The following is a 14515-nucleotide window of genomic DNA, read 5'->3' as shown; positions in this document are numbered from 1 at the left end:
TGACTGTGCCTAGCTATTTGGATACTAGGGCTATAACCAAGGCTTGGCTATACCCTGGTGGCCGCTGACCATAATTGTAGGCAAAGTGCCTGAGCTTTGCCTGACAAGTGAGCAAAGTGTGAACGAAAGGCTGGACCAGGGGAGAAGGTGAAGAAGCAGAAGTTCCACCATGGGCAATGCTGTAGGCTGAGTCTCCATCCCCCTCTTTTCCTGGTACACCTCATATAACAAAGGCCCAAAGGGCTGGGCGGGTGAGGGACGAAGGGGCCTTGGTTAAAGCAGAGCACTGTAGGCAGGAAGATGGAAATAAGGCAAAGAAGAACCCAAGAGGCATAACAGAGTTCCTGGTGCAGTGCTGTCCAGGACAACTTTCTGTGAAGGTGGAGCATCCTATCCCTGCATCAGACACTAGCCACACTGGCTGCCGAGGACTTAAAAGGGGGTTAGTGAAGACTGAGGAATTGAATATTAAAACTTACTTAATTTCAAATAATTTAAGTAGCCACATGTGGCAAGTGGCTATCATTTTGGACAGAAGATTGGAGGCCTCAAAAAGTTTATTCTTCAGATCAATTAACGAGGTTTAATAAGTGTAAAACAACAAACAAGATGGCAGTTTGGCTTTTAGTGTTGGTTTTTTCCTAATGAGAAACAAGGGAAAAGGAACCAGAGCCACTTATCACCAGGAGCTCACAAACTAACAGGAAATATCCGATTCTAGGGAGGGAAGAGAAGGCAATGGCAACCCACTCCAGTATTCTTGCCTGGAGAATCCCAAGGACAGAGGAGCCTAGTGGGCTGCTGTCTATGGGATCGCACAGAGTCAGACACAACTGAAGCGACTTAGCAGCAGCAGCAGCAGCAGCAGCAGCAGGGAGGGAAGAACCCACAGGCAATCTGGGGCAGAAGCATCCCTTGCACACAGAGTGCCAGCTTTACTGAGAGCAGTTGTCTTGAACAGGTGACTCTAATAACATTATTGACGCCGCTGAAACTGTTCTGGGATAGGATCTCCAGGGGAAGTAAAATGGCATTATTTTCCAAGTTATGAGACAAGTAAAACACAAGACTGGTTTACCAGGCCAGAGAACTGGGCAGATGGAAGAGACGGAGGATATAGTTCAAATGTCAAGGGGAATGAGGGGGCCTGGATATCTCACAGTCTTAAATTTTTTTCTTTTTTTTCTTTAGTGAAAAGTGTTTATTAGGAAGAAAAGAGTATAGTTTGTGTGGATAGACACACGGGCAGAGCCAGAGAGAGTCACTAAAACTCTTGCTCAATTGTTTTTTTTCTCACTATGGTTTCTCATGTGAGAATGTATTTTGCTTAACTAATTAATTTCTCCATTCCCTTTTCCAGGGGATCTTTCTGACCCAGGGATCAAACTCAGGTCTTCCACATTGCAGGCAGATTCTTTGCTGTCTCAGCATACCAGGGAAACCCAATGAATTTCTAGAGAATTATTTTTAAAAAAAGAGCTTTCCAATTCTAGTCTTAAAAAGATGTGGGGCTGAATATTCCCTCCAGGTGGAATTACTGACTGGGAAATATTAATAGCTAACATCTAAGTTCAAAACCAACCAAAAGACTAGGGACACTTAGAAAGAAAGTACTAGCGAAGTGTGTTCCCAGGAAGGAGACAGAGCAGCTGTCACTGAAAACAAAGATGCACCGCTACTTCCCAGGGACAAGGACTAGACCTTGGGGAAAACTGGGGGATATGTTGGGGTTAATAGGTCTGGAGAGACATTTCCAATGTGCAATATTTTTATTTTAGATTTTCTAGCTCTAGGATAAAACATCAATAGCAACTTAAATTCGTACAGTGACAGGCTCTATTTTCTTGGGCTCCAAAATCACTAATGACAGTGACTGTAGCCATGAAATTAAAGATGCTTGCTTCTTGGAAGAAAAGCTATGACAAACCTAGACAGCATATGAAAAAGCAAAGACATCACTTTGCTGACAAAGGTCCATATAGTCAAAGCTATGGTTTTTCCAGTAGTCATGTACGGATGTCAGAGCTGGACCTCGGCGAAGAATTGATGCTTTCAAACTGGTGCTGGAGAAGACTCTTGAGAGTCCGTTGGACTGCAAGGAGATCAAACCAGTCAATCCTAAAGGAAATCAACCCTGAATATTCATTGGAAGGACGAATGCTGAAGCTCCAATACTTTGGCCACCTGATATGAACAACTGACTCACTGGAAAAGACCCTGATGCTAGAAAAGATTGAGGGCAAGAGGAGAAGCTGGCAACAGAGGATGAGATGGTTGGATGGCATCACTGACTCAATGAGCTTGAGCAAACTCCAGGAAACTGGACAGGGAAGCTGGGCGTGCTGCAGTCCATGGGGTCTCAAAGAGTTGGACATGACTGAGCAACTGAACAAATGGTTAAAAACCTTCTTCACACTTCATGATTATTTGCAAAAACCCTTCAAACATTCTTTTTTTTTTTTTTTTGAGAAAGGGCTCAGGGCTCAAAGTTACAAGGACAAAGAATGAACTAAAAGTGTAGGTAAAAGACCTTTCATTCTTCCAGTTAAGCTCTGCAGTTCCTCTTGGAGAAGCATCAAAGGATGGAAAAAAGATCAGATGAGGAAGAAGTACCCTCGTCATCTGGTCATGGTCCCAGGCTCTCTCCAATCTGTCTGAACTCAGAGAGAGGCTCTCAGGCATCTCACCCTGTCTTCTGCATCTGTTGAGCTAAATGCAGTAGGTATGCAGAATGAGAATTGATTTGTCAGTTAAGGGTGTTTTCTGGAAGGAGCAGGCAGGGTCCAGGAGCCATGGGTCCACATGGTCCAGGGGCCACGAGCACTGCGACCATAAATTCCAGTTTGCTCGGAACAGACCTAGTTTATACCTGTTGTCCTAGCATAATAATTAGAGCATCCTTTCAGTCTCAGATGTGTCCTGTCTGAATATTATATTATATGGTCACCCTAGCCACCGGGACTTGACATGGTGTCTTTTTTTTCCCCCCACAAAATTGCTTTGACTGTTCCCCTGGGGTCATTGACAAGGTTGTTCTGGATTCAGCTTTCCCATTCTCAAGGTTAATGCTTCTAAGGGGCTAAATCTGCATCCCAGGAATGTGAAAGAAGTTAACTGTTTTAACCCTAATCACCTGTGGTTTATGGCTCTGCATGGGGCATCAGGCAGTGACCTGTAATGAGCTCGCTATTTGAAAATCATCTGGGGAACTTGTTAAAAATAGAGATGCAAGGGCCCATGGCCTGAAATTCTGATTCAGCACATCTGAGAATCTATTTAAAAATGAGAAACAAAGCTTCCCAGGTGGTTTGAACACTGAAGCCAGATTTGAACCCACTGGTGAGTCATCATTCTTCAACCGCTGGCTGGAGTGGTCCCTTGTTGCTATGGAAACCACTGTTCTACCCCTCAGCCAGACTGAATTTTACTTTTTTTTTTAAAGTACACATCTGTTTCAAAAATAGAGGACATTATTTTATGGAGAGAAGAGTATTTTCTCTGTTAAGACATTTAGAGAGGAAAAGCAGAGCTCCTAAAAGGCAGAAAAATTTCTAGTCTGAAACCAAATTCAGCAGAAAGCAGGCGTCCCTCACTGCTTTAGCAAGACAAGAAAGAACCAGTGAGCAGTTTTTTTCTGAAGCAAGTTTCAGACTGTCGGGAGCATCCTTCAGGTTAGCTGTAAGGTGCCTGGCTGGAGGCCTGGGCTCAGGGGCTTCCCTGGTGTTCAGAGGGGCTGATGGTGACCGGCCAAGATGGTATCAAGACTCAGGAGACTCCAGCTGGAGAGGGACCTGGAAAAGGATGGCCCTACAGAATTACCATCAGAATATAATTTACACACACGGCTGAGTGGCCAGGCGGCCTGCACTGAGCCACTCTGATAAATATACCACACTGATGCTCTATGTCTGAGCTGAGGAAAGAGCAGTAATCTGTCCTTTAGGTGCAGAAGCAGAGAAGATGGGGTGGAGGAAGGGGCCTGGGAGAAGGCTTCTATAAGCCTCATGTGGTCAAGCTGGCCTGATGAATTCAGAATTTAGCAATTCCAAGTTCTCTTTCAGCTTAAACACAAAAGCATAAAATGATTGTATCTCGAACAGAATGATCTTGGAATTCACTGCTCTTTGCAAATTCTGATATCTGAAGATAAAACAGCAGAATTTCCCCTCCAAAGATACTCCCTGGGATTCACTGCTTTGCCAGCAACTATTGTACTAAGGTGGACAGGGACCCTCCAGGTACCAGCGGTAGAAGCAGCGAGACACTTCACTATGATTCTGTGTTACATAAGCAGCTGGTCCTTCTCTGAAATAGGAATCATTCCCTTTTGGTTCTCCTGTATCCCTGCCAACCTATGTCTGCAGAACTCCTTGACTTTATGTGGATGGTACTTTTCAAACACTCATCCCCGTGTGCTGTATCTTTCTCCCAGAAATGCTCCTAAAGTGCTTCTCCCTGGGCCTAGAAAACCCAGCTCAGTCCCTTGACCCAGCTCACTGTCCACACACTCCATTCCACCATCCACCGGAAGCCCGTGGAGCACCAAGATCAGTATTCAAAATCCTTTTCCAAATCCTTTCAAAGCTCTACCCTCTCTTTCCCCAAAACTCTCATATCACCATCTAGGACTCATAGCTTCCCTTTGCAAATACAACTCACCTCCCAACCCCTGGGTCTCCCCAGACATAAGCATAACTGTCTTTTCTCCATCCTCTACCAACTGTAGACCCCTACTCTACATTTGAGTTTGGGGGAAGCAGTTTTCACATGGGCAATCTGCTGAATTTGCTGTACAAGTAAACATTTACGAATTAAATTTTTCAGGGTTGAGCACATGATAAGAAACTGACACAATGACAAGGAGAATGTGATGGAAGAAGAAGCTGGGAAGGAACACAGAGGGCCTTTGAACAGGGCTGGGTGGGAAAGAGAAGGAAGTAATGACTTACATCACAATACCCACAGATTTGTGTTTATTTCAAACCTCCTCTACTGTATGATATTTGTTTTTCTCTTTCTGACTTACTTCACTCTATATAAGAGGCTCTAGGTTCACCCACCTCACTACAACTGACTCACATTCATTTTTTATGGCTGAGTAATATTCCCCTGTATATATCCACCAGATCTTCTTTATCTGTTCATCTGCTGATGGACATCTAGGTTGCTTGCATGTCCTGGCTATTGTAAACAGTGCTGCGATGAACACTGGAGTACATGTATCTTTCAGAATTGCGGTTTTCTCAGGCTATATGCCCAGTAGTGGGTTGCTGGGTCATAATGAATATATATGAAATCTAGGAAAATGGTATTGATGAACCTATTTGCAAGGAAGAAATGGAGACGAAGATGGAGAGAATGAACTTGTGGACACAGAGGGGTAGGGAAAGAGTAGGGTGAATGGAGAAAGTAGCATCTCTCTCTCTATATATATACATACACACACACTATCATGTGTAAAATGGATAGCTGGTGAGAAGTTGCTTTATAACATAGGGAGCCCAGTCTGGTGCACGATGACCTATAAGGGTGGGGTGGGGTGAGGGGAGGGAGGCTCTAGAGGAAGGGAATATATGTATAATCATGGCTGATTCAAGTTGTTGTATGGCAGAAACCATCACAACACTGTAAAAAAATCATTTTTAAAAACCCTCTTCTACTCTAGTTACTGCTACTACACATAGTGTCCTCCACATTTAAACCACTCAACTTATTCTAGGACCCTGGGTTCCTTCCCCTAGATCTTCAGGGTCATGTGAACCTGAAGTGCACCTGCTCACTCAGCTAAGTCTCTGCACCTGTCTATTTAGGTGACTCTCCCAGTGCATGCTGGGAAATTGCAAAGAAGTGCCCCATCGCCGCCCCTCCCCTCTTCTCTGTGTCCAAGGTTTATGCTTCAAGTAACTTAGAAGTTCTTAACATGAGAACCACAGGTGAGCTTCAGGGGCTCTGGGAATCTCTTGGTATTACCTAAACCATTTGCGTGTGTGTGTGTGTGCATGCGAGCATGCAGTTTTCTGAGGGTAATATTCATCCTTTATCCCCTCAGCTTTTCAAGGGGACCCCAGCTATACTTAGCCTGTCTCTGGATGAGTTACAGCCATGTTGGTCAGGTCCCAGGATGGTACCTTGGAAGCAGCCATCACTGCCGCTGTGGCCGCCACGTTCAAGCCTCGCTTCCCAAAGTGCACAAGGGCATCGTAACTTCGGTCTTTCGCTTGGACCAGGCAATCATCAATTTCCTGGCAAAGGAAAACAGGCACTCTGAGTTGGAAGGCCCAAATAAACCTCTATTCTTTCTCCCCTCTCCTGAGCGCTGAGCTTGGCAGCTTGCTCCATCACTGATTCTCGCTGGCACTGCCACTAATTGGCTGTCAGACCTGGGTGAGTGCTCAGCCTCTACACACGGTTCTGTCTTCTGCAAAATGAGAGTGGCGGCACCTAACTTGTGGAGCACAGTGAGAATTCATTGTTGTTGTTTAGTTGCTAAGTCCTCTCTGACTCCTTGTGACCCCAAGGACTGTAGCCCGCCAGGCTCCTCTGTCCATGGGATTTCCCAGGCAAGAATACTGGAGTGGGCTGCCATTTCTTTCTCCAGGGGATTGTCCCAACCCAGGGATCGAACCCATATCTCCTGCATTGGCAGGTATATTCTTTACTGCTGAGCCACCCTGGAAACCCCATGGTGAGGACTACATGTGCTCATTCCAGGAAAGCACCTTACACAGTGGCTGGCTTCAGTAACCAAGAACCATTGTCATCTTCCTTATCTCAAGGAGGTAAAGCCCCAGGATCTCTGAAATTCTACTATTTCATAGCAGTTTCATACAATATCCAAATTCCTCCTCATGTGTATATCGATGGGAGAGATTAGGATGCAAAAAGAGATAGGGGATATTTTTATTGATAGAGGAGATCATTTTACAGATAATTAAATAAAAACAGAAACCAGAAGTCAACTACAAGGTAAAGGTGAGGTGGAAGAGAAGATTGAGGTCTACTTAGGGACCAAGAGCAAGTAAAATATTGGTTTAGTTCAAATTTGGATCAGTGCTGGCTCATTCTTTTTGTTGTGTTTGGGTTGTTGTCATTGTTTTAGGAAAACAGCCATTCTGTAATCATAGGAGCAGAGTTCAGTCAATGACACTTGGCCTGTGTCTCATCGGAAGTTCAGCACATTGGTGCACTTCCTTCACTTTGAGGCATACAGGTGGGCATTCACCCCCTTGCCTGGTCCTTGTTTAAAATTCCTTGGGAAGTCACAACACTCAGTTTCCATTGGCTGACTCTGGAAGTGATTCTTGGCAGCTCTTAAGAGTCAATGGAAATTACATTAGTGGCTTCAGGGTTAAGTCCAGTGTTTAGAGAAAGGGAAGTAGGAAGAGTAGAGATTTGATAATGAGGTGGAGGCAGGGATTACCCTCTGAGACAGTAAGTGTTGTGTCCTAGTTCCTAAAGGGCATCTCAGAAATGGCTACAGTAACCTGTACTGGAGTACCTCCAACTGATGTACTCAAAGCCTTGCCCTGGAAACCCAAAATGTACAACTTTCAGAAGCAACAGAAACGAATGTATCAAGCCACCTATAGTAAAAAAGTTGGCTTAAAGCTCAACATTCAGAAAACTAAGATCATGGCATCTGGTCACATTAATTCATGGCAAATAGATGGAGAAACAGTGGAAACAGTTGCAGACTTTATTTTTGGGGGCTCCAAAATTGCTGCAGATGGTGACTGCAGCCATGAAATAAAAAGACACTTGCTCCTTGGAAGAAAAGCTATGACCAACCCAGACAGCATATTAAAAAGCAGAGACATTACTTTGTCAACAAAGGTCTGTCTAGTCAAGGCTATGGTTTTTCCAGTGGTCATGTATGGATGTGAGAGTTTGACTATAAAGAAAGCTGAGCGCTGAAGAATTGATGCTTTTGAACTGTGGTGTTGGAGAAGACTCTTGAGAGTCCCTTGGACTACAAGGAGATTCAACCAGTCCGTCCTAAAGGAAATCAGTCGTGAATGTTCATTGGAAGGACTGATGCTGAAGCCAAAACTCTAATACTTTGGCCACCTGATGCAAAGAGCTGACTCATTGGAAAAGACCCTGATGCTGGAAAAGATTGAAAGCGAGAGAAGAAGGGGACGATGGAGGATGAGATGGTTGGATGGCATCACTGACGCAATGGTCAGGAGTTTGAGTAAACTCTGGGAGTTGGTAACAGACAGGGAGGCCTGGTGTGCTGCAGTCCACGGGGTCACAAAGAGTCAGACACGACTGAGTGACTGAACTGAATTGATAGTGCTCTTAATTCATATGGTAGAATCTTACCACACAACCAGTTCAGAAAGTCATATAATATCATTAATGAATTACAGAATGCTGGACCCAATAATCCCACTCTCAAGAATTTATTCTAAGACAAGAAGTCAATAGAAGTTGATTGTATACTATGTGTGGTGATGTTTGTGGGCCCTTATAGACCCACAAGTGGAAAAGGATGGTATGCAAACATGTTTAAGATTTCAGAAGACAAGTAATGCATCTTTTCAGCTTTTTGTAGTTATTGTCTTCGGGTTTCGTTTTGGCTTTTTGGTGTGTGTGTGTATGGTTAACATTTTAAGGAAACATTACATAGACTGCATTGAATGAAAAAAGGAGCTACCAAACAAATTAATAAGACAGAGGTCTTTTATTTTAATGGTTTCTGCATCTATTATTTCCCTTAGTGTCTCAGTGTTAAAGAATCCACCTGCCAATGCAGGTGACACAGGAGATGTGGGTTTGATCCCTGGATTGAAAAGAGCCTCTGGAGGAGGAAATGCCAACCCACTCCAATATCCTTGCCTGGGAAATCCCATGGACAGAGGAGCATGGCAGGCTACCGTAGGACATGACTTAGCAACTTAGTATGCATGTGTCTCTTACTGTATGAAATCTTAACAAAACCATGGAACAATCCATTGAAAACAAATCTGACAAATCAGGTGCAGAGGAGATGTTAAACAAAAAATAATTTAATAGTGACATTATCTTAAAAGTAGCTTAAATTTCTTTTCAAGAGGGAAAAGTTGTAATTCCTCCGTGTATCCTTAGGTATTGTTGACTCCTTCCTGCAATTTCTCCCTATCTTATTTTTTCCATCTCTGTATGCTTATGCTAAGTCGCTTCAGTCGTGTCCAACTCTGTGTGACCCCATAGACAGCAGCCCACCAGGCTCCCTCATCCCTGGGATTCTCCAGGCAAGAACACTGGAGTGGGTTGCCATTTCCTTCTCCAATGCATGAAAGTGAAAAGTGAAAGTGAAGTCTTTCAGTCGTGTCCGACTCCTAGTGACCCCATGGACTGCAGCCTACCAGGCTCCCCTGTCCTTGGGATTTTCCAGGCAAGAGTACTGGAGTGGGGTGCCATTACCTTCTCCTTTCCATCTCCGACATTAGACAAATCTACATTTTCATTTCAAGGATGTATGGGAAGCAAAACTTTGAAGCAAAACACAAAAGGTAAATCGCATGAATCAAATTATTATGTCTATTCTCATTAACACACTTATCAACTGATAACTTATAAAGTATAAAAATAGCAGGTATTTCATTTGTAGCATACATTTTATCATTGATCAATAAAGCACATGTACTAGAAATTTATTATATTCCAGTCTCTGTTGTAGCTATCCAGGCACAAATGCAAGTCTTTTCATCTCTCTAGGCTTCAACTTTCCTGTTTATGTTAGGTTTTTAAAAATTTATTATTTTTATCTTTACCATTTATCATTTTTATTTTTTTGTCCATGCTGAGTCTTGGTGGCTGCTCAGGCTTTTGTCTAGTTGCAGTCAGCAGGGGCTACTCTGCAGCCGTGGTATGTGGGCTTCTCACTGCAGTGGCGTCTCCTGTCGCAGAGCGCAAGCTCCAGGGCGAGCAGGCTTCGATAACTGCGGCACGTGAGCTCAGTAGCTGTGGCTCCTGGGCTTGAGAGCACAAGCTCAGTAGTTATGGTGCATGGGCTTAGCTGCTCCTCAGAATGCAGGATCCTCGCAGACCAGGGATCAAACCTGTGTCTCCTGCACTGGCAGGCAGATTCTTTACTACTGAGCCAGCAGGGAAGCCCTGTACTCAGTTTTTAAAGTATTTTTTAGTAGTATATATAAAAATTCCATCTACAAAAGGACAGGTGCCGAGCCTGATGAAAGAAATTCCGTTTGGGGAGTTGAATTATGAGTGAATTTTTTTCTGTCTTTTGTGTCGATGTATGGAAATGTTTTACAATAATAGTGATGAATAATATCCTTTTGAGAATTTCACCAGGTCATAAAAATAGACTTAAAAGAGAAAGATTAGAAGGAACAATTTTCGGGTAGGGGGCAAATAAGTCAATCAAGAGTCTCCTTCAATAAAATCATATGTCTTCTTTTTTTTTTTTAATCACTTAAATTTTTTTTTCACTCACTCGAAGGAATGAAAGGCAGAACAACACAAATTACCTTTTCTTTTGAAGACAGTGTAGGATGTACAAACTTCCTGTAGAGGAGGCTGGAGCCTTTTGTGTAGGGAGACAGCAGCCAGGCTACAAATGCTATTTTTAGTTCATAATAGAATGGAAACCTGGAGAGAGAGGAGAAACATACACATTCCATTAGGTTTTCAGCAACTCTGCCCTGAGCCTATGACAGAGAGAACCTGGGAGCACAGATAGCTCTCCTGCCTGCACACAGCCTGGTCCTCAGATTCCCATGAACGTGTGTGCACACACACACATCCGAGGTACAAGCCCAGGGCCTCTTTTGAAAACCAGTTTCTTTTCTGTGTGTGTGTGACCTCAGTATGAGGCTTGTAGGATCTTAGTTCCCTGAGCAGGAATTGAACCCAGGCACCTAGCGGTGAAAGCACAGAGTCCTATCTATGGGACCACCAGGGAGTTCGCAAAGCCCGTTCACGTTTTCTTTTGTTGTCAAACAAGCTAGGGACCCAGGGTCTCTCAGCAGTCACTCTATGACTGTGCCTGACAACAACTGGCGCTTTCTGCCAGGCTCCGTTCACTTTGGCTGGAGCCGGAGCTCCTGCAGGCCCAGATGCCACATCCACCCTTGCCCGAGTTCCCACTCATTCACTCTTTCCTGGAGGCCAAGAAGAGACAAACACTTGGAGGATTCACAGCAGGGCTGAGCTAACAAAGAATCTCCACTTAGAATGAAAGCCTCTGTTCCTTGGCTGTCTTCTTAGTCCCCAAACAGGCTGGACAGGAGCCCAACTCTTGCAGGAAAGAGGATGGTACTTACCCTGCTCAAACCAACAGCAGACTTGGGGGAGGGGGGCAGGGAATAGAATATAAATAGTAAAATACAGGAAAGCCTGGCGTGCTGCAGTCCATGGGGTCACAAAGAGTTAGACATGACTAAGCAACTGAACAAGTACAATATATATAACTGCTTTATATACATATACGTATGTATACTTATATATATACATATATGTATATATATATACTCCCTGAGAATCCCTTGGACAACAAGGAGATCAAACCAGTCCATCCTAAAGGAAATCAGTCCTGAATATTTATTGGAAACTGAAACTCCAATATTTTGGCCACCTGATGTGAAGAACTGACTCATTTGAAAAGACTCTGATGCTGGGAAAGATTGAAGGCAGGAGAAGGGGACAACTGTTGAGGGCCAGAGTGAGGTACTCCGCCCGTGGCAAAGGTCATGAGGAAGGAGGCTCGACATACACGAAGGCGGGATCGAGCCTCAGGAGTCCCCCTGGAAATCCTCGAGCATCTACCCCCATAATCAGAGCCTGCCTACTTTACTACTTTGTGCTCTCACCTACACCTCTGACTTTACGGGGGGCTGTCCCCCACCACCTCTTTCGGAGAAGGAGTTAATCTAGAGCTCCAGTTAATCAAAACTCCTGGGCGTGACAAGAGTGTTTTAACCTACAAACTCCTCTGAAGGTTCTCTGGCCTGCCTGACAGGCTTGTCCGGCCACATGTGATTGCTCACAGCCTCCCAACCATGAGAGGCACGAGATGCTTTAAACCTTCTAAAAACAGGTTCCTTAGAAAAGTTAGAAAACTATTAGTATAAGTATAATGGGCTGATTAGAAATTGTGTTGGTGAAGGATTTTTCATTTGTTGAGCCAATGTTTGTTGCTAAGTCTCCATATCCCCTGCCCTTACACACATTAATGAATATATAGAAGAAATAAGTATTAACCTTTGATATTAATCACATTAGACCTTAGGCTAAGTAAATTCTTTCCTTAACTAAAACCCACTATACCCTCACCCTGTAGGAATGTAACTTTATTTGGGTGGCGTCTGTTTTAAGAATAATCACCCCTGGAGAAATAAGTGTCCTGGTTGACTGACCACTGTCACAAGGAGAGGGTCATAAATTGTCAGCAGGCCCCCTGGCCAGAAGATGATGTAATACCCCTAAGACCTCTGTGTACATTTGTATGAAGCACCTGACTTTGATAAAAGTCAGGACTGCCGACCCCACGTGACTTTTGCATAACATCTCAGTGTATAAAAGTAGACCATAGAAAATAAAGAATTGGGATCAGTTTCTCGAAATACTGGTCTCCCCATGTCTCTCTCTCACTCTGGCTGAGTCTCCATCTGGAGCGCGGAACCCACCATGCTTACTAATTATGCCTGGGCTTCTAAGATCCGACCGGGGAGGCCTCAGTGTCTCCTCTCCTTCGGGAGAATGGAAGGACGCCTGTGGCCTATGTAAGTGGTGCAAACTTCTTGTCTTGAAGTTTTATTGGTCTCCCGCGTAAACCAAGCTACTCAGCCTCTTTTCTCCACTGAATTTTCCTACTGCGCTATCCTTATTCTATTACTCTTTACATCTTTAATTAATATCTAATTGAAGCTATTGTATCCTGACCCTCGCTGACGCCGTCCCCGCTTCGAATACCCTGGATCAGCCGGGGCTGAACCCCGGCAGACAACAGAGGATGAGATGATTGGATGGCATCACCGACTCGATGGACATGAGCTGGAGTAAGCTCCGGGAGTTGATGATGGACAGGGAAGCCTGGCATGCTACAGTCCATGGGATCAAAAAGAGTTGGGCACAACTGAGTGACTGAACTAAACATATATATATATAGTTTCATGTGTACAGCAAAGTGATTCAGTTGTACACCTGACACTAACACATCATTGTAAATCAACTATGCCTGCATGCTAAGTCATTTCAGTCATGTCTGATTCTTTGCCACCCCATGTGGCCTGCCAGGTTCCTCTTTCCATGGGGTTCCCTAGGCAAGAATACTGGAGTGGGTTCCCATGCCCTCCTCCAAGGGATCTTCCCGACCCAGGGATCAAACCCTTGTCTCATATATCTCCTGCTTTGGCAGGTGGGTTCTTTACCACTACCACCACCTATACTTCAATAGAAAAAAAACTAAATTTTAAAAACCAACATCAGGCAAAAAGGTTTTGATCATTTTGGTACCAAAAGAAAAAGAGTTCAAGGTACAGATAAAATATCTCTGAAGTTTAAAGTTCTGGGTACTATTCACTGATGTATCCCATAAACCTTTCGCCAGCACCCATATATGGCAGTTGGTGCTGAGCACCAAGAGGACACTAGGGAACAAAGAAGACCTGAGCCCTGTTCTCTTGGAGCTTCCAGTCTAGCAGGAAGCACAGACAAGGTTCTGGCATCTTCGGAACTGACAGTCCAGTCAAGGAAACAGAGATTGCTCAAATCAAGACAATTAGTGTAGAATAACATCCTGAGACAAGCGCCATCAAGGGTCTCTGTTAACCCATATGGTACTTCTGCACATGTGAGAAAAAGCCCAACCCTTCGACTGGATGCAGTCCTGTGAGCATATGACTTGCAAACAGGGCTTCATCTGAATTTCAGCTCCACTGGCCAGGTATCTTGTGCTATGAACAACCTGTGCAACCATAATTGGCAGGTCAAATGGGTATTAACCAGGTCTTTTTATTTTTTGTATTCTGATGCTTTGACATCTTGGGACCTTGCTGATGGAGAGACTGCCTCTCTCATGGACACCACAATACAGGCTCCTGCCCACACTTCTTTCCTCTGCTTCCTGATCTGCCTGTGTGACTCTGCATGGCACACCATGCCTCTAGGGATCTGTGTATCTTTTTAAAAATATTTATTTATTTATATATTTGACTGTACTGGGTCTTCACGGTGGCACACAGGATCTTCAGTTGCAGCATGTCAACTCTTAGTTGCGGCATGTGGGATCTAGTTCCCTGACGAGGGATTGAACCCAGGATCCCTGCACTGAGAGTGTGGACTCTTAGCCACTGGATGACCAGGGAAATCCCTTGGGATCTGTGAAGTTAACAAACTTATTCCTTCATGATAGTCATTTCTGTGTCTGCATGTCTTGTGCTATGCTATGCTTAGTCGCTCAGTTGTGTCCAACTCTTTGCAACCCCATGGACTGCAGCACGCCAGGGTCCTCTGTCCATGCAGATTCTCCAGGCAAGAATACTGGAGTGGGTTGCCACGCCCTCCTCCA

At 44.3% G+C, this 14515-nt stretch overlaps 1 protein-coding gene across 8 annotated transcripts in view; it reads right to left on the bottom strand.

The window, feature by feature from the left end:
- The window catches only part of REEP1 (receptor accessory protein 1), a 136887-nt gene that overhangs the window by 32000 nt on the left and 90372 nt on the right, over positions 1-14515 (bottom strand). For all 8 annotated transcript variants that reach the window (XM_059891517.1, XM_059891519.1, XM_059891518.1 and 5 more), the window contains 2 exon segments: positions 10476-10596; positions 6129-6242 (listed from right to left, as the gene is read on the bottom strand). In XM_059891517.1, the coding sequence (XP_059747500.1) occupies positions 6129-6242; positions 10476-10596 (235 nt within the window).

Source organism: Bos taurus, chromosome 11, assembly GCF_002263795.3.
Source record: "Bos taurus isolate L1 Dominette 01449 registration number 42190680 breed Hereford chromosome 11, ARS-UCD2.0, whole genome shotgun sequence".
Classification (NCBI taxonomy): Eukaryota; Metazoa; Chordata; class Mammalia; order Artiodactyla; family Bovidae; genus Bos; species Bos taurus.
This window is presented reverse-complemented; position numbering and strand designations above follow the sequence as displayed.